At 41.9% G+C, this 21360-nt stretch overlaps 1 protein-coding gene across 4 annotated transcripts in view; it reads left to right on the forward strand.

The window, feature by feature from the left end:
* The window catches only part of megf11 (multiple EGF-like-domains 11), a 454053-nt gene that overhangs the window by 102463 nt on the left and 330230 nt on the right, over positions 1-21360 (forward strand). For all 4 annotated transcript variants that reach the window (XM_063066247.1, XM_063066248.1, XM_063066249.1 and 1 more), the window contains exon 5: positions 14810-14902. In XM_063066247.1, coding sequence (XP_062922317.1) covers positions 14810-14902 — 93 coding nt within the window. The remainder of the gene's footprint in view (positions 1-14809; positions 14903-21360) is intronic.

Consider the following 21360-nt stretch of genomic DNA (forward strand, 5'->3'; position numbering starts at 1 on the left):
TCCACTTCCTCATCCAGGTCATTTATAAAAAATCACGAAGGGCAGGGGTCCCAGAACAGATCCCTGAGGCACAGCACTGGTCACTGACTTCTGTGCAGAATATGACCCATCTACAATATGACCCATCTACAACAACTCTTTGCCTTCTGTGGGCAAGCCAATTCTGGATCCACAAAGCAAGGTCCCCTTGGATCCCATGCCCCCTTACTTTCTTAATAAGCCTTGCATGGGGTACCTTATCAAATGCCTTGCTGAAATCCATATACACTACATCTACTGCTCTACCTTCATCAATGTGTTTAGTCACATCCTCAAAAAATTCAGTCAGGCTTGTAAGGCACAACCTGCCTTTGACAAGGCCATGCTGACTATTCCTAATCATATTATGCCTCTCCAAATATTCATAAATCCTGCCTCTCAGGATCTTCTCCATCAATTTACCAACCACTGAAGTAAGACTCACTGGTCAATAATTTCCTGGGCTATCCCTACTCCCTTTCTAGAATAAGGGGACAACATCTGCAACCCTCCAATCCTCCGGAACCTCTCCCGTCCCCACTGATGACGCAAAGATCATTGCCAGAGGATCAGCAATCTCCTCCCTCACCTCCCACAATAGCCTGGCGTATATCATGTCCAGTCCCGGTGACTGATCCAACTTGCTGCTTTCCAAAAGCTCCAGCACATCCTCTTTCTTAATGTCTATATACTCAAGCTTTTCAGTCTGCTGTAAGTCATCCCTGCAATCACCAAGATCCTTTTCAGTAGTGAATCCTGAAGCAAAGTATTCACTAAGTACCCCCACTATCTCCTCCAGTTCTTTATTCTGAGAATTCCAACAGATTTGGCAGGCAAGATTTCCCTTTACAGAAACCATGCTGACTTTGACTTATTTTATCATTAGTACTCAGAAACCTTGAATAATGGATTCCAACACTTTCCCAGCCACTGAGGTTAGTCTAGCTGGCCAATAATTTCCTCTCTTTGACTTCCTCACTTCTTAAAGAGTAGAGTAACATTTGTAATTTTTCAGTCCTCAGGGACCATGCCAAAATCAAGTGATTCTTAAAAGATCATGACCACTGTATCCGTTATCTCATCAGTAACCTCTCTCAGGACTCTGGAATGTAGTCCATCTGGGTCAGGTGACTTATCCATTTTAAGACCTTTGAGTTGGCCTAGCACTTTTTCCTTTGTAATAGCAGTAGCACTCACTTCTGCTCCCTGACACACAGGGACTTCAGGCACACAGCTAGTGTCCTCCACAATAAAGACTGAAGCAAAGTTCATCTGCCACTTCTTTGTCCCCCATTACTACCTCACCAAGATAATTTTCTGGTGGTGCAGTATCAACTCTCACCCCCCTTTTATTCATTGTATAACTGAAGAAATGTTTAGTGTCCTGTTTTATATTATTGGCTAGTTTTCCCTTACATTTCATCTTCGCCCTTCTTATAGCCTTTTTTAGTTACCTTTTGTTGAATTTTAAAAGCTTCCCAATCCTCCAACTTCCCACTCACTTTTTGCTACCTTATATGCCCTTTCCTTGGCTTTTATACAGTCCTTAACTTCCCCTTGTCCGCCACTGTTGTCTACCCCTGCCATTTGAATTAACGACTTCTGTGGGGTCTATCTATCCTGCACCTTGTGAACTATTCCCAGAAACTTCAGCCAACTTTGTTCTGCCATCATCCCCACCAGTATGTATTCCTGTCCAATCCACGTGGATAAGCTCCTCTCTCATGCCTCTGTAATTCCCTCTATTCCGTTGCGGTGCTGATACACGTGCGTTATGCTTCTCCCTCTCAAATAGTATGAATTCAATCATATTATGATCACAGCCTCCAAAGGCTTCCTTTATGTTAAGCTCCGTAATATGATCTGGGTTATTAGAGAATGCACAATCTAAGATTGTCTTTCTCTGAGTAGGCTCGAGCACAAGTTGCTTAAAAAAGCCATCTCGTAGGCATTCAACAAATTTCCCCCTTGTGATCTGACATCAACCTGATTTTCCCAATCCACTTGTGTATTGAAGTCCCCCATTACAATTGTGACATTACCCTCAGTACTTGCCCTTTCCTGCTCCATTTGCAATCTGAACCCCACATCTTGGCTTCTACTGGGGGCCTATATATGATTTCCATAATGTTTTTTTTAACCCTTGTAGTTTCTTAACTTCACCTACAAAGATTCAGCATTCTCTGACCCTATGTCACCTCTTTCTAAAGATGTAATTCCATCTCTTATCAACAGAGCCACACCACTGCCTATGCCTTCCTGTCTGTCCTTTCAATTCAAAGTATATCCCTTGATGTTAAACACCCAACTATGACCTTCTTCCAGCCATGACTCAGTGATGACCACAACGTCATACCAACCAATCTCTAATTGTGCTATGAGTTTGTCCACCTCATTTTGAATGCAACACATAATTAAGTACAGACCTTCAGTCCTGCATTCTTCACCCTTATGAATTGTGCCACTGTGATACAACTTAACTTTTTGCTCTGTCTGCAGTTGTACCCAAACATTGGCTTGTCACCTCTTCACTTTCCCTAACAAGCTGAAGGCCATCAAGCTGCAGCTACAGTTCCCTAAAACGGTCTCTAAGGAAGGGAGGTGAGAGTTGATATTGGACCACTGGAAAATGATGTTGGTGAGGTAGTAATGGGGAGAAAGAAATGGCAGATGAACTTAATAATTACTTTGTTTCATTTTTTACTGTGGAAGACACTAGCTATATGGCAGAGGTCTCTGAGTGTCAGGAAACAGGAGTGAGTGCCATTGCTATTACAAAGGAAAAAGTGCTCGGCAAACTCAACCGTCTTAAGCTGGATGTCACCAGAACCAGATGAACTACATCCCAGAGTCCTGAAGGAGGTTGCTGTAGAGATAACAGATGCATTGATCATGATCTTTCATGAATCACTTGATTCTGGCATGGTCCCGGAGGACATGAAAGTTGCAAATTTCTCTCCTCTCTTTAAGAAGGGAGGAAGACAAAAGAGAGGAAATTATAGGCCAGTTAGCCGAAGCTCATTGTTTGGGAAAGTGTCGGAGAGTATTATTAAGGACGAGGTTTTGGTGTACTTGTAAACTAATGAATTTGAATTGAGGAGTAAAAATCTTTACGATGCGTCTCCGGTTTAAGTGTGCAATGTGCAAACAATAATCTATAATAAATTATAATAAATAGAACAGTCAATGTAAAATAGAAATACACTCAAATCAGTGTGAGTTAATCAGTCTGATGGCTTGGTGGAAAAAGCTGTCCCGGAGACTATTGGTCCTGGCTTTTACGCTGTGGTACTGTTTCCCAGATGGTAGTAGCTGGAGTAGATTGTGGTTGGAGGGACTTGGGTCCCCAATGATCATTCAGACCCTTTTTACACACCTGTCTTTGTAAATGTCCTGAATCATGGGAAGTTCACAACTACAGATGCCCTGGGCTGTCCGCACCATTCTCTGCAGAATCCTGCGATTAAGGGAGGTACAATTCTCATACCAGGCAGTGATGCAGCCAGTCAGGATGCTCTCAATTGTGCCCCTGTAGAAAGTTATTAGGACTTGGGAACCCATTCCAAACTTCCTCAATGGTCTGAGATGAAAGAGGCGCTGTTGTGCCTTTTTCAACACACAGCTAGTTTGTACAGTCCACGTGGAGTCCTCGGTGATGTGGGTGCCGAGGAATTTAAAGCTTTTTACCCTCTCAACCCCAGATCCATTGATGTCAATAGGGGTTACCCCGTCTCTATTCCTCCTGTAATCCACAACCAGCTCCTTTGTTTTTGTGACATTGAGGGAGAGGTTGTTTTCTTGACACCATTGTGTCAGAGAGATGACTTCCTCCCTGTAGGCCACCTTGTTATTATTATTTGAGATTAGGCCAATCAGTGTAGTGTCATCGGCAAATTTAATTAGCAGATTAGAGCTGTGGGTGGCGACACAGTCATGGGTATACAGGGAGTAAAGGAGAGGACTCAGTACACAGCCCTGAGGGGCTCCTGTATTGAGAGTCAGAGGGGTGGAGGTGAGGGAGCCCACTCTACCATAAGTTAAAGTCAGCATGGTTTCTGTCAAGGGAAATCTTGCCTAAGAAGTCTGTTGGAAGTCTTCAAAGAAGAAACAAGCAGTGTGGACAAAGAAGAGGCGGTGAAGGTCATCTACTTAGATTTTTAGAACGCATTTGATAAAGTGCCTCACATGAGGCTGCTTAACAAGATAAAATCCCATGGTGTTACAGGAAATATACTGGCATGGATAAAGGAATGGCTGATAGCTAGGAGGTAGCGAGTGGGAATAAAGGGGGCACTTTCTGGTTGGCTGCCTGTTACTAGTGGTGCTCCTCAGGGGTCAGTATTAGGACTGCTACTTTTTACATTGCTTGTCAAAGATTTGTTTGGCTTTCTGGCAAAGTTTGCTGATGATATGAAGATAGGTGGAGGGGTAGGTAGTGCTGAGGAAGCAATGTGATTGCAGCAGGTCTTAGAGAAATTGGAAGAATGGGCTGTTACGTACCCCGTAACTGGGTTGCCAAACCAGCAGAAATGGATCACTCAGTTGGAGTCAGGATTACTAGAACTAAGAAAGTTTTATTAAAGAAACAAGCAACACAGTACTCTAATCAAAAGGATAATAAATGCAACAGTTCAGCAATGATAAACACACATGTACACAGAATTAAGATAACAGGATCAATCAAGCTCTATCGTTGTCTAGGGGTAAATGACCAGTTTCAAAGTGACGCAAAGTTCAGTTCAATTTAGTTCAGTTCAGTTCGCAGTAATTGCTGCCGTGGCGATGGACAGTGGGGGGAAGGAGAGAGAGAGCAAAATGAATGAATATTCAAAACGGCTTCCACACAGACCTTCGCAGTCAGCTTTCGGGCGAGTCCTTTGTGATGTCATCTGAGGTCACCGACCGTGACCCCTCCGTTTCCCGATAAGATCGTTTCTCTGCGGTGAACCTGGCACCCAGGCAAGGGTGGACACACACCAGGTTCCCGCCAATCGTGCCTTTCCACCCTGAGCGGCTATGGCTTGATCCCGCGATCAGCCATCCAAAACTCCCACCGACTTGTGAGAGACGCACCACTTCCAGGGTCTCGTTACCTCGGGGTGTCGTGTGTGTCCTGCCTTAGCGAACCTGTCCCTTTTTATCCCCCTGCTGGGGTATCGCCTGTCCATCACTTCAAACAGTTCAGGGTTCAAAAGGTGAGCCGATCTTGACAGCTCTCCTTCCGTTAGACTCTCCCGTCCCTTCATTAACATCTCCGAATGCTGCACCATTGTTTTCCTTATCTCTCTCTCCCCTGAAGACAGGTGGCAGACCAACTGTTGATCCCACTGGTGCCAGCACAGGACAGCTAACATCTTAATCTATGTGTATTCTTGTCACAGGGCAAAAAAGTGGCAGATGGAATACAGTGTTCGGAAATGTATGATAATGCATTAGAACATAGAACATAGAATAGTACAGCACAGTAGAGGCCCTTCGGCCCACAATGTTGTGCCGACCCTTAAAACCTACCTCTCATATAACCCCCCACCTTAAATTCCTCCATATACCTGTCTAGCAGTCTCTTAAACTTCACTAGTGTATCTGCCTCCACCACTGACTCAGGCAGTGCATTCCACACACCAACCACTCTCTGAGTAAAAAACCTTCCTCTAATATCCCCCTTGAACTTCCCACCCCTTACCTTAAAGCCATGTCCTCTTGTACTGAGCAGTGGTGCCCTGGGGAAGAGGTGCCGGCTGTCCACTCTATCTATTCCCCTTAATATTTTTGCATTTTGGTATAAGGAATAATAGTGCAGAATATTATCTAACCAGGGAAAAAATTCAAACATTAGAGGTGCAAAGGGTCTTAGGAGTCCTCTTGCAAGGCTCCTGGAAGGTTAATTCACATATTGAGTGTGTGGTAAAGAAGGGAAATGCAAGATTGACATTTATTTCAAAGGGAATAGAGTATAAAAACAAGGAGATAATGATGAAGCTTTATAAGACACTAGTCAGGCCACACTTGGAGGATTCTCGTGGTTTTGGGCCACTTATCTCAGAAAGGATGCGTTGTCATTGGACAGAGTCCAGAGGAGGTTCACGAGGATGATTGCAGGAATGAAGGGGTTAACATATGAGGAGCATTTGGGAGCCTTGGGCCCGTACTCACTGGAATTTAGAAGAATGTATGGGGTTCTCATTTGAAATCTACTGAAAAGTGAAAGGACTAGATAAGGTGGAAGTGGAGAGGACAATTCCTCTGGTGGGAGTATCCTGCACTCGAGGGCACAGGCTCAAAGTTGAGGGACAGAAGTAAGGAGGAATTTTTTTTAGCCTAAGAATGGTGAATCTGTGGAACGCTCTACCACAGACTGAGGTGGAGCCCAAGTCCGTGAGTATATTCAAAGTGGAAGTCGATAGATTCCTGATTGGTTGGGGCATCAAGGGATATGGTGAGAGGGTTGGTGTACGGGGTTGGATGTTGTCCTGGATCAGCCATGATAAAATGGTGGAGCGGACTTAATGGGCTGAATGTCCTAACTCTGATCCTATGTCTTCAGGTCTTCTGGTCTACTTAAAAATAATTCAGATATAAGACAGCAGAGTGCCTTTATACATATTCATAAAAATGTTTGGAAAATACTTGTGAATGCTATTTAAAAGGGGTGATGCGACATGATCAGATACCAATAGAAACAAAATATAATGGAATCCCTACCAAAGGAGAAATCAGAAGTGCATGATCAGTGGTTTACAAAAAAGGGAGAATACTGCTTAGATGTGGTGGGTGGAGATGCGTCTCTACCAAAAGAGGGGTAAGGCACTCCTTCTGTCAGCTAGTCTTTAGGCCACTCTTGGGCAAGGTGTAGCACCTGCTTTGCCCCCTCCCTCCACTCCCCACTCCCCACCCCCCACCGATCAGGGTCACATGAAGCCATGGGAGCAGGTCGTGGATGGTTGTAAGAGATGCTGGTGCATATCACAAGTCCTGGTTATGTGACCTCTGATGCTGGGCAGACAGTTTCTGTAGAGTATTGATAATGGTTTGGTAGTAGAAATAAATGTGAGGACTATTTTCTAAAAGGGGAGAAAATCCAGGAATCTGAGATGCAGAGAGACTTGTGCAAAACACCCTAAAGGTTAACTTGCCCGTTGAGTCAGTTGTGAGGAAGGCAAATGCCATGTTAGCATTCATTTCAAGAGATCTAGAATATAAGAGCAAGGATGTGATGCTGAGGCTTTATAAGGCATTGGTGAGGCCTCACCTTGAGTATTGAGAACAGTTTTGGGCCCCTCATCTTAGAAAAGATGTGCTAGCATTGGGGAGGGCCCAGATGAGGTTCACAAGGATGATTCCAGGAATGAGAGGGTTATCATACGAGGAACGTTTGATGGCTCTGGGTCTGTACTCGCAGGAATTCAGAAGGTTGAGGGGGGATCTCATTGAAACCTTTCAAATGTTGAAAGGCCTAGACAGAGTAGATGTGGAAAGGATGTTTCCCATGGTGGGAGAGTCTAGGACAAGGGGGCACAGCCTCAGGATAGAGTGGCGCCTTTTCAAAACAGAGATGCGGAGAAATTTCTTTAGTCAAAGGGTGGTGAATTTGTGGAATTTGTTGCCATGTGCAGCTGTGGAGGTCAGGTTGTTGGGTGTATTTAAGGCAGAGATTGATAGGTTCTTGATTGGACACAGCAGCAAAGGTTACGGGGAGAAGGCCGGAAACTGGGGTTGAGGAGGAAATAGAAGGATCAGCCATGATTGAATGGCGGAGTAGACTCGATGGGCCAGATGGCCTAATTCTGCTCCAATGTCTTGTGCTTTTTATGGTCTTATGGTTGGGATCCCCTATCTTGTAAAGACACTGCCCAGAAGAAAGCAACGGCAAACCGCTTCCCCAACAGCAATCTTGGTCATGGGAAAACCATGACTGCACATCGTACGACATGGCACATAACTGCTCAGACAAATTGTGAAATCTTTGAAGGCATGACAGAAAAAGTAAACAGAAATATGCAGTATATGTAATTTCTTTAAAACTTCAGAGGTCTTTTGATAAAATGCTTAGTCTAATGAATGAGCAGAGAAACTCATAGGAAATGTAGCACAAAAACTGGCAGACCTGATGCAAGTTAAATGTAGGCATTTGGACTATCAAAGTACAGGGGTTGAGATCTGGTGAATCAATGCAGGAACCAATGCTAAATGCATTCCTTGAAGGAAATTAACAGTCATAAAAGAATTTAATGCTATTGAACATACTGATATTAATATCACTGAATTCAACAGTTCATATTAAATCATTTTCCTGTTCTATAGCAACTACAATTAGACTCTTGCTGATGCCAACAGTATATAAGATTGCAAATGGATTTCTTTGTGCATCCTCCAGAAGTGGCTAGCAGTATTCAATTTTATCCATGTGCAATGTTCAGAAAGAAAGGATCAAACAAATAATTTATCAGGCAATCAATTGTAGTAACAAAGGGTTTTTTGTCATGCTTAACAAAAGAAAATAGAAAAGAAAATAGTTTTTTTGTGACGAATGGTGTTCACTGACGTGTTTAGCTTTAAAATAGCTAATTTAGTCCCTCCATTTATCACTCTGTGATATTGCTGACATTTGTCAGCATTTATATGTATGGGAAACGTATGGTAACTGAAAGGTCCCAGAGGTCAGCAGTTTAATCCTGTTGTTTTACAGTCATGATCAGCAGCACCAAATTACACCATGTAAATGAAAAGTTAACCACCCACATGGGTAAGTTAAGGAGGCAACTGTTGGTGAACAGTATGTGAACACTAGCGGACACTGTATAGTACTGTTTCATTTTGTCAAGTTACATTTACGAAGCAACATTATTGTTATTTTAAATTCACAAACATGCATGTTTTATGTGCCTTCATCCTAAATGACGTCTACCACAAAAAAAGTCTTACAGTGCATTTTAGTGGCTCTGGATCTATTGTCATGAAGCTAGCTATATAGAGACAGAGTGAATAAATGATTTCAGCCAGCAGGAAATGCACAATTTAGCAGATTAAGAGATGTCCTTCAACTGCCACCCTTCGCAGAAACTAAATGGGTCATAGTTGACCATTTGGCAACTGTTTCATATTTCAGAAATGTCTGTAAGTTGGCAAAAACATAGTTATATTGAGTTAATCAGCACTTTAACAAGTCCCACTCTGGTGAAATTCTGCAAATAGTTTAGGTTATGGAGAAAAACAGATAACATAAATCAAATATCGCTATGACGATTGTACGTTCTAGTATCAATTGTTTGGTGACAATAAAGTACAAAGTATCCTTGGGTTAATCTTGTTGTGAATGGAAAGACGATTTCTTTGTGGCTTTTACAATTTGCTTTTTTTCTGAGTTTCTTTTAACAAAAGCATCATGGTCTCAGTAGACACAGGAGGATTTTAATTTACTTTTGATAAATATTGGTGAATAAGGAGTTAAATGCATGTCTTCTTGAGGGAACTGCCTACACTATCACAGAAAACTGATTTAAAACAAACCAAAAATAGTTCCTAATGTGTATGAATGAAAGGTTGCAATACCATTTTTTCTTCAAATGAAACAATGTTATTTCTCTTTAAAGTTATTTAAAATATTATTGTACAATTGAAATATAGTGCTTCAGTAGCAATATCACAAGATCTTTGTAATTGTTTATATTTCATACAAATACAGCAATAGCTCTCTGAAGCATTTTTATTCATGCTGACAGTATAAATCCAGTTTCTTGTTTTTCAAACTTTCTTCAATGTAATGATAATTCAATTTTAGGATTGCTGCTGTTTAAAAATTGTAGGTTAATTCACCAGAAAAAAATAACTTTGGGAATTGTTGAATCTGCTCCCTTTGCAATTACCCGCTGGACCTCTTATCCTCATGGGGATCTGCTTTTGTGCATTGATTAATCAATGAATCAACAAATCCACAGGCAATATCTTGATAAGTATTCCCAGACTGTCTGGCATTGGAGATCAGTTGTGATACTTGTCCTCTATAGCTATCTATGTTGACAGTCTGAACTGAATTTTGCTTCATATCTCAGTCAAATCTCTTTAAAAATTAAATTGTTTAACATTGATTGTTGAGGTTGATTCATTTTGATAAGTGATGCTGTTGTCAAATGACCTAATTTTGCTCCCATATGTTATGGTCTTATGGTCATAAGACATATCTACATTGAGATCCTGGCTTAATCTTGCAAGTTTGACAGTAATTTATTTATTACCATGATGCCTGGAACAGGAACTAATTCTCTAAATTGGAACTAAATTCTAAGGAGCTCATTTGAGACAATTTGAATAGAAAACTGTGAGTAGCTTAAAATATTCTTCTTCTGATAGCGTGCTGGCTGAGACACATAGATTTCAGGTTGCTTTAAAGTCTGAGGAAAAGAATTATCTATTGTACTTGTCTGTGGAACTGGATGTTCTCTTGAAGTAACAGCTTTGGGAACAGAGGACCTCATATTGTGATGAAGTTGTGACTAAGGCAGGTGGTATTTGTTTCAATGAAGATGGCTTTTCTGAAAGGCAGACAAGTCATGTCTGGATCTCATCTCCTTCATGAGATCCAGTTAGAAAGATTATTCCAAGGAGATATTCATTACAAGTTCAGGAGAGGCAGTTAATATGTGGAGCTCTGGCTCTCAGTGTTGCCTGAACTCAGTGATTGAAGCCTTGGGTCTCCCCACTTTCCGTATTTCTAATGGATGTTACCATTTTGGTGATTGCTGTGGCTCTTGATAATTGATGAATTGTGTCTGGTTTCATTGGCTGCTATTTGTGGACTCAGTTCCACACCTATGTTATCTAAGCAGTATGGCCTTACTTTTCAGATTCAGCATGAGGTGAACCATTAATGATACTGTCTGTATGAGATTCCAGAATTTGCAGTGATACCAGTGAACACAAGAGTTTCCTTGTCCATTTTACCTGCAGTTAATCTTCCAATTCTGTAACTGCATGAATAATTATTTAATTTTCCCTGATGTGAATGTTACTTTGAGTACAGAATTTTGAATAATTTAGATTGTAATTTCAATTTATTTGGGTGCAATACAGTCAAACTTTTGGGGCAAAGATAGAGTAGACAGACAGCATCTTTTTTTTCAAGGGCTAAAATGTCTAATGCCAGAGGGCATGCATTTAAGGTGAGGGGGGATAATTACAAAGGCGATATGGGACAAGTTTTTTACACAGAGAGTGGTGGGTGCCTAGGATGATGGCAGAGGCAGAAACATTATGGATTTTCAGGAGCTGTTTAGATAGGCACATGAATGTGGAGGAAGATGGAAGGGACTGAGACATTATATAGGCAGAGGAGATTACAGTAGTTGGTTATTTGTTTTATAATTTAAATGCCTGTTCCTGTGCTGTTCTGTTTATCTTAGTGCTATTTGAATTAGTTTAGTAGAACTTGAAAAGTTTTAAATGAAATGTTTTAAAATTTTTCATGTTGACGTATTTTTGCAAAATAGTTTTAACTGGCTGTTTGACCTTGGGAAGGCCAGAATAATTCATGCTAATCACATTACTACTGAGCTGGCATGGTTACAGGTTGCAATGTAGGTAATTTTTATTGCAGGCTTGAATGGAACTAAATTTAGCATCACGCCAAGAATGCTAATATTATCAGATCAATGCAACTGACCATAGTTTTTCAATTAAACCAGTCAAACAAAACTAGTCTGTTAAAAAGTAGCATATGAAGTCTACTGTACTATAATATCATTAATTAATTGCACTTATATTTCAAACATTTGTTTTGTAATCTGCAAAAGTAATGTATCTTCCTAACTGAAAAGTGATGTGAATAGTGTTCTCATGATTTCAATAGGTTTTGATCGGTACATTTAATGTCAGAAAAATGTATACAATATACATCCTGAAATTCTTTTTCTTTGTAAGCATCCACAAAAAGAGGAGTGCCCCAAAGAATGAATGACAGTTAAACATTACAAGCCCAAAGCCCCCCCCAGCTCCCCCCTCCCAGACACAAGCAGCAGCAAGGCAGTGACCCTCCCACCCCCACCAGTAGGAAAAGCATCAGTGCCCTCCACCGACCACTCAAGCTGATGTTGAGTATTGTCACAATCTCGAGGACCTTGAAAAGGGTACCAAAGACCCCTGATGAAACTTGAGAGGTAAATTGTGGAGGCAAGAAGAAGAATCATATATGGATATGTAGTACCTAAAATTAAATTAGTAAGAGTAGAACCAAGTGAATTCTGTTGTGTAGATGATGGATGAGAGAAGGCCCGTGTTAAAATTTCCAGGGGGCGATAGTTGTAGTTGCAAATAACTTTAACTTCGGTTGGAGCTAATTATGTTGTGGCTTTGGTATAAACCTGATTGGAAGGATTTAGACATGACTGAAGGAAAGAAGGGTGTAAATGTACTAGGCAACAATGTGTTATACAAGCACTTTGGAAAATGAAGGAAGATCGGAGAGGAAGTCCTATTTTGCAAATACACAAGAGTTTTGACAAGAGTCATTGTAGTATTTCTGGTCCAGAGGTGCAGACTAAATTCCCCAAATATCTGAGTACAAATCCCACCAGGGTAGTGTGAGATATTACATAACAATTAAATTTAAAAATCTGTAAAGTTTTTATAGCTTTGAAAATTAGATCTGTTAGCAAAAAAACAATCTGTCCTGTTGAAGGGTCTTGGCTAGAAACATTGACTGTACTTTTTTCCATATATGTTGCCTGGCCTTCTGAGTTCCTCCAGCATTTTGTGTGTGTTGCTTGGATTTCCAGCATCTGCAGATTTTCTCTTGTTTGTCATGCTTATTGTGCCTGGTCAATATGTAGTGGGAAGGAGACAAAGGGGTTGATTAGGAAGGGAAAATAGAGCAAGAGAGTAAGCTTGCAGAGAACATCAGAGCTGATTGTAAAAGCTTCTTCAGATGTGTGATGAGGAAAAAGATTAGATAAGACAAATATATATCGCTTACAGTTGGAAACAGGGGGACATAATGCAGAACAAAGAAATAGCAGACCAATTAAATTTGTACTTTGGTTCTATCTTTACAAAAGAGGAAACACAGGATCAAGTAAAAGAGAGGAATAAAATGAAACGTCATAGAGTTGTACAGTGTGGAAACAGGCTCTTTGGTTTAACTTGTCCATGTCAATTGAGATGCTGAGCAACATTAACCAAGAGAAAGAAGGAAGCATATTTAAAATTTAGGATGCGAAAAAGCAGACTTGGGTTTTAAGAGTTATAAGGTAGCCTGGAGGCAGTTTCAGCTAGATATATGCATACATCAATAGCAAAAACAAGAAGGCAGATCATTACCTGAGTGATGATAGATTGGAAAATGATGAGACATGAGTTAAGAAGGTTGAGAGGGAACCTCAACAAAGCCTTCAAAATTCTAACAAGACTGAACAAATTAGATGTAGGAAGGATGTCCCAGATCAGGACCAGGAATCTCAGATCAAGAATAAGGAGTAAGCCATTTGAGATTGAGATGAGAAGAAATTCCTTCCCATCCACTACCAGACAGCAGTGAACCTGTGTAATTCCTTACCACTGAAAGTAGTTGAAGTCAAATGATTAAATAGATTTAAGAAAGAGTTTGGTATTTTTCTAAGGACCAGATGGATCAAGGATATAGACAGAAATCTGGAACAGGCTATAGAATTTGGATGATCATGTTGAATCATGGAACAGGTTTGAAAGGCCAAATAGCCCACTCAAGCTCATATTTTTCTATATTCATCCAATTTGCTCCCTTGCTTAAATTATAATTTCAAAGACTCATCAAAACTTTTGATGTAATTATATTTGCAATGTCTATTAGCAGTTTAAAAAATTTTTTTTTAGATTAGCATTCTATTAATGAACTTGAATAATCTATTATTCTTTAATGCGAAGTCTATAAGTAAAGGCATCCGTTAGTCTTGCGAGACCATGGATCTGCACCTGGAAAGTCTTCACTCTCCAGGGCAAGGTTGTATGGAAGACCAGCAGTTGCCTCATGCTGCAAGTCTCCCCTCTCCACAACACCGATGTTGTACAAGGGAAGGGCACTAGGACCCATACAGCTTGGCACCAGTGTCATCGCAGAGCAATGTGTGATTAAGTGCCTTGTTCAAGGACACAACACATTGCCCCGGCTGGGGCTCGAACTCACGACCTTCAGGTCGCTAGTCCAATGCCTTAACCACTTGGCCACGTGCCAAGTCTGTGTGAAGTCTATTCAATTGGCAAAGGCCAGGTGCAGTTTTCAGGCCCACTTGACTAGAAAGAGATACCAAGGCCAAACAAAGTGGAAGCAGTTAGGGTGACATTGCATATACCTAGTTGAAGTGACAAATCCAAAAAGTTATCTTTTACTGTTGTTCAGATTCTGTAAATTGGTACCACACATTAACTGTGGCCAGGTGCCTGCTTTTACAGTATGCGTTTAACAATGTAAATACAATGATTCAAATGAAAACAAATAAAAGAAATGGTTTAAATCTAAAGCAATATGGATTGATGATGTGTCAGCTATTGTTTTAGCTCTTTTAGGAGCTCCTGACACCCACTTGAAATAGGGATGATATGGACATGTCTCATTAGAACTACTCAGATATAACTCCAAAATAGGAAATTGATTTTTTTTATTTAATAGCAACTTTTACATAATCTTTACTTTAAAAAGACACCAATGATAATAAATCATTAAGATTTAATACAGTTAGTTTAGATTCCCATTACAGATAAAATTTTAGATTAATCTTATTTAAACCATGTTAATATTAATACGTTATTTATCCATTTTGTTTTATAGCATTGTGCACAGAAGAATGCATGCATGGCAGGTGTGTTTCCCCAGACACTTGTCAGTGTGAACCTGGCTGGGGAGGAACAGACTGCTCCAGTGGTGAGTGTGAATGTTAATGACTAACTTGCACATACAGTGTGATTTCTTTTTTAAATAAATCATATTATAAATGCTGTCGTCCACAGAAGATGTGTAGGGTTTGCAACCAGCACAGCACTTTGAACATTGTTGAGGGGGAATGGTCTTTCAGGGGAAGCTCCAGCAACCATGATGACTGACCCTGTTGTACAACAAGAAAAGTCAAAACTCTCTGAGGTAGGGACTCAGTTGTCAGAGATACAGGCAAGCAGACAACAGCCATGACTCCAGGATGGTGTGATGTTGCCAGCGTCAAGGATGTCTCCAGATGTACAGGAAATTCTGATGGGGCAAAGAACAGCCAGGGATAGTTGTCAATACTGGTACTATTGACATAAGAAAGGCGAGGTCCTGCAAAGTGAGTATTGGGAGTTAAAGCAGAAAATGAAAGAACAGGACCTTTAGGGTTGTAATCTCAGGATTATTCCCTGTGTCGCATGCTAGCAAGGGTAGGAATAGGAAAATAAGGCAAAAGAATGTGTGGCTGAAGAGCTGTTACAGGTGGAAGGGTTTCAGCCAAGTCAACAATTGGGATCACTTTAGGATGAAGGTAATCTGTATAAGAGGGATGAAGGAGTGGGTGTGAGAGGTCTTGATTTGCATAAAGCTGGATAAATCCGCAGGGCTTGACCAGGTGTACCCAGGACATTGTGGGAAGCAAGGGAAGAAATTGTTGATACCCTGGCAGAAAATGTTGTATCTTGGTCAGTCACAGGTGAGGTACCCAAAGACCAGAAGATAGCTAATGCTGTGCCTTTACTTAAAAAGGACGACAGAGATAAGCCATGGAAAATTGCAAACTGGTAAGCCTTACATCAGTGCTGGGAAAGTTATTGGAAGACATTTTAAGGGAGAGGATTTATTTGGATTTGGAACAGCAAGGAACAATTGGAAGCAGTCGGAATGGTTTTGTGTGTGGGAAATAATGACTCAAGAATGTGAAACTGAAGTGTTTACCAAGAGGTGTAAAAGTATGACAGATTGTAGGATACCCAAGTTCTGATCTGTTCTTGTGTCCACAGTTTTTTATCCGGCAGATACATTTGAATTTTTGGTCATTAGTCTGGTATGGGATTTGCAAGGCATCTGACCGCAAGTCCTTACAAAAGATTGGGAGGACTGCTGGGAGGATCACTGGGGTCCGTCTTCCACCCATCAAAGATATATATCAGGAGTGCTGCGTATGCAGGTCCCTTAGTTTTTTCAGTGATCCCTCCCATACATCCAACAATCTCTTTTGACTCCCTTCCCTCAGGCAGGAGGTACCGTAGCATTAGGACAAGAAACGTTCGGACAGAAAATAGCTTCTTCTCCCAGGCATTAAGTTTACTCAACTCCCTGCACCACACGGGTTTCATCACGCACGCAGCACCAGTAATGTTATACTAATTACTTCTTAACTTGTATATTCTCCCTATTATTTGTTAATTAATTTGTGGTAGTATTACTCTGCATTGTGTGTGAGTTATATGTACTGTGTTGTACACCTTGGTCCAGACAAACATTGTCTGGTTTGGCAGTAGACAGTTATATGGTTGGAATGATAATAAAATTGAACTTGAAGGTTATTGATCAGGCAGTCGAAGATGGTTGGTCTAGGACACTGCCCCAAGGAGCTCCTGCAGCAATGTTCTGGGACATTCAACCACTACACGTTGCACGGGGGCGCTGGGAGCGGACCCAAATACAAGACACAGACACTGAAGTACTAGGAACAGGACTAGGTTTATTGAGATAGCGAGGTGAGTCAGGAAGAAACGACGCTGGACATCGACACAGGCCCTGGATGAGACTAGGATTCAGGGCCTGGGCTCGGACTTGGACTAGAGGCCCGGGACCCGGACAGGGAACCAGGAACATGGAGCCTGGACTAGGAACACGGAACTCCGGAACCAGAGCCTGGACAAGGACCTGGAACCTGGGTCTAGACTCAGAATCGGAACCCGGGCCTAGGCTAGGACTTGGGACTAGGATCTTGGCAAGGACAGGATGTGGCTACAGGACAGGACGAGGTACCCCAGCACAGGACGAGGAACCAGAACTAGATGAGGACACGAAGCTCAGATTTGGACAGGGCTGGAACACGGCACCTGGACTTGGACGTGGACTGGACACTCAGAGCCTTGGATGTGGACTGGACGAGGTACTCCAGGGCAGGACAAGGCTCTTGGACTAGGTTTGGCTCCGCTCTTGGACTTGGCTTGGTTAGGCTCTTGGATACGGAGCTGGGACCCTTTCTTGGAGTGCAGGGCCGGGACCCTTTCTCGGACGCAAGGCCGGAATGACTGTCGAGGTAAACTGCCGAGGATTCGGATGGGGACGATCCAGCACAGGACGAGGAATCTCCAGTACCGGGCTGGGCGAGGACACGAAGCTCAGACTGGACAGGGCTGGAACATGGCACCTGGACTTGGTCTTGGAACACAGGAACACAGAGCCTTGGACTTGAGCACCGGAACACAGAACACAGAGTCAGGACCCCCCCCTTGGGAACAGGACCTAGGGGCAGGACTCTCTTCTTTGACAGGGACACTAAACGCAGGGACACAAAGAGACAGTTCCAAACTCAGCGATAGATAGTTTATCTTGGCGTGGCAAAGCTCTGGTCTCACTCCAGCAGTTGAACTAGACAGCGATACAGGCAAAGACGCAGGTAAGGTAGCAGGCAAAGGTAACAGATGAAGATTTCTGCTGAAGTAACTGTTGAGATAAACTGCCAAAGTAACCGCCAGGGATTCAGATGGGGAGGGAAAGGGAACAGTCCAGCAGGGAATTCTTGATTTGAGAGGTATTTATGTGCCAGCCCACAACAAGAATCAGGTGCCTCAATGAAGGCACCCAATGGAACAAGGGAGAACAGGAAAACCCAGAATAAGGAATTAATGGACTGGACCGTGAACCGGAATGTGGACTTTACGGACTGGACCATGATACTACAACTGTTTTCCTGGTGTAAGGTTTGACTCCAATCATTGGGGTATTTTCCCCTTACCCATTGATTAAATTTTAGCAGGGTTCCCTGAGGACACTCTATTACTTGCTGCTATGTAGTTAAGGGCAGTCACGTTCACCTCACTTCTGGAATTCAGCTCTCTGGTCTATAACTGGACCCAAAGTTGTGATATCTAGAGTTGAGCAGTCGTAATGAAACTCAGATTGTGAATTAGGGTACAGCTAAGTGCTGCATGATAATGTTCAATCACTCTTGAGGTTGGATGTTGAGATGGTAATCAACCCTGTTCAATTTGTTCTACTTCTTATGAACAGCTATACCTGGTGAATTTTGCAGTGTTGTAACTGTATTGGACTGTCTAGACTAGAGAGATACCTAGCTCTGGAGCTCTGGTCTTGAGGGCCACAGCTGGATTGCTTGCTATTGCCACAGCCCCTGTTGTTCCAGTGCCCTCAGCTGATCGAATGGATCAAGTTGCCTGGAGATCAGTATCTGTGATGGTTGAAATCTCAGCAGGAAGCTGAGATGTATCATTCACTTAGTTCATTGGTCTGAAAATGGTTCAGCCTTGTTTTTAGAACCTTTCCACTTCCCATTTGCTGTTTATTTGTCCATCACCATTCATAATTGGATGGGTTAGAACACCCAGGGTATGATTTAACTGAATTATGCTATAAAACTACCTTTTCAATCACAACAATTAAAATAATTCCTCTATTAATTGTACAGGTAATTATACTTTTTCATAACACTTTAATTTTGAACTGTATTTTATTTTTTTCTGTTTGTTGATTCAAGCCACCTTAAATTGACTTATGATGGATGTTGAATTAACAGTACTGTATGTGCATTTCATAACTGGTATAATGCAGGGAGATTTTATTTTTCCTCCCTCAGTAGTGCCTTGTCCCATTGAAGTATTCACCTTCTTGTGTCTCTTGCCATATTGAAGGGTGATCATACGGAATGTAGTTTGGTTGCTTGTCCTGATAATTTATTTATGTTGACAGATCTCATTAGTGTGAGATGATGTAATGAATGTGTTGCTATGATTGCTTGCCTTAGGCAAACATAATTCTAACATTTTGTGAATCATGAAAGTTGCCTGTGAAGGACTGTCAAAATTATTTCTGGAAGTAGCCATGTATCATGAGGTTAAAGATATTAATTTGAAAGGGTGAATGGCCTTCACTTGTTTCAAAAGTAATGGATAGGTGGGTGGGGATATGAAAGGAGCAAACATGGGCAATACACTATATTCCATGAGAAACTGTCCATGGGAGAGTATTTTAGAGATAGAAGCTCTTTCAAGTTAACCATAAGCTCTTTCAAGTTTCAAGGAGTTATGGAAAGGGTTGAGGCTATTTGGGATTAACCAGTAGTGAATTAGGTTGATCTCAATACCAGTAGTCTGAACCTGACAGAAGTAGACAGGAAACAACAACTTGCAGATGTGTTCACATCATACAAAAGTGAAGTAATGACAGTTCAGCAATAACGTATTCCAGTGGGGTGAAAGCTATGGGCAGCAAGTCCAAGGAGCCCTGGATTTCAAGGGATATTGAGGGCCAAGGAAAAAAAAGGTAGATATAGAGAAATGGGAGCCACTGAGGTTCTTTTCGAGTATAGAAAGTTTAAGGAAGGTAATTAAGAAAGAAATTAGGAACCCAAAGAGGGAGCATGAAATATTACTGGAAGACAAGATTAAGAACATATCTTGAAAATATCTTAAAGGCAAGTGGGTCACCAGAGATAGAGTTATAAAGCATTACAGAACAGAAACTGGCCTGTAGACCCATTTAATCCATGCCAGCCCGATTTTCTACCTAGTCCCATCAATCTGCACCTGAACCACAGTCTTCCATACCTCTCTTACTCATGTACCTACCCAAACTTCTTTTAAATATGAAATCGAACGCACAACCACAATTTCTGCTGGTAGCTCGTTTCACACTCACACTGCCCTCTGAGTGAGATTTCACTTTTCACCCAAAATTTATGACCTGTACTTCTCGTCTCACCCAAGCTAAGGAGAAAAAGCCTGTATATAGTTACCCTAGCAATGCCCCTCATAATTTTGTATGAAGCTATAAGATCTCTCCTCATTGTCCTATGATCCAGGGAATAAAATCCTAACATATTCAACTAATTCAGGTCCTCAAGTTCTGGCAACATTGAGTAAATTGTCTCTGCACTCTTTCAATCCTCTTTATACCTTTCCTGTAGGTAGGTGATCAGACCTGCACTCAATACTCTAAATTTGGCCTCAACGTCTTATACAACTTCATCATAACATCCCAACTCCTGTACTCAGTACTTTGATTTAGGAAAGACCATGTCCCAAAAGCTCTCTTTATGACCCTATCAACCTGTGATGCCACTTTCAAAGAATTATGGATCTGTATTCCCAGATCCTTTTGTTCTCTCACACACTTCAGTGCTTTACCATTCACTGGGTGTGTCTTACCCTGATTTGTTCCCCCCCCCCACCAAAGTGCAACATCTCACAATTAAATTCCATCTGCCATTTTCAGCCTTCTTTCCCCGCTGGTCAGATCCCTCAGATAGAGTATGCCAATTAGGAAACATAGAGCCAGAGGACATACTGTTATTCTGTTATTTTGCCTAATCCCATTAATCTGCATCTGGACCATAGCCCTCATACCCTTCTCATCCACGTACTTATCCAAACAGTGGCAATTCTTGACAAGGACTCCCCAGTTTCAGTGGTCACACTATAGAAAGGCTGAGATTTCACTGTAGAGGGTGCAAAGCCAATTCAGCTTGTCTATACTTTAGGACCTCAACAAGGACCAACCCCATCCCTTTCTATTTTCTTTCAATTCCTCCATCTCTGCTGTATCTGCTCTCAGGATGAGGCATTTCATTCTAGAACTAAGGAGATGTCCTCCTCCTTCAAAGAAAGGGGCTTTCATTCCTCCACCGTCAATGCTGCCCTCAACCGCATCTCTTCCATTTTGCACACGTCTACCCCTCACCCCATCCTTCCGCTACTCCACCAGGGATAGGCTTCCTCTTGTTCTCACCTACTACTCCACCAGCCTCTGTGTCCAACACATAATTCTCTCTGTAACTCCTGCCATCTTAAGCGGGGTCCCACCACCAAGCAATTTTTTTCCTTCCACCCCACTTTCTGCTTTCCGTAGGGATCGCTCCCTACGCATCTCCCTTATCCGTTCCTCCCTCCCCACTGATCTCCCTCCTGGCAATTATCCTTGCAAGCAGAACAAGTGCTACACCTGCCGCTACACCTCCTCCCTCACAACCATTCAGGGCCCCAAACAGTCCTACCAGGTGAAGTAACACTGTTGGGGTCATTTACTGCAGGGGTCCCCAACCTTTTTCGCACTGTGGACCGGTTTAATATTGATGATATTCTTGCGGACCGGCCGACCAGGGGTGGGAGGGGGGGGGCGGTATTCAAGTTCAACAGTGCGTGGCAGGG

This window comes from Mobula hypostoma, chromosome 13, assembly GCF_963921235.1.
Source record: "Mobula hypostoma chromosome 13, sMobHyp1.1, whole genome shotgun sequence".
NCBI lineage: Eukaryota > Metazoa > Chordata > Chondrichthyes > Myliobatiformes > Myliobatidae > Mobula > Mobula hypostoma.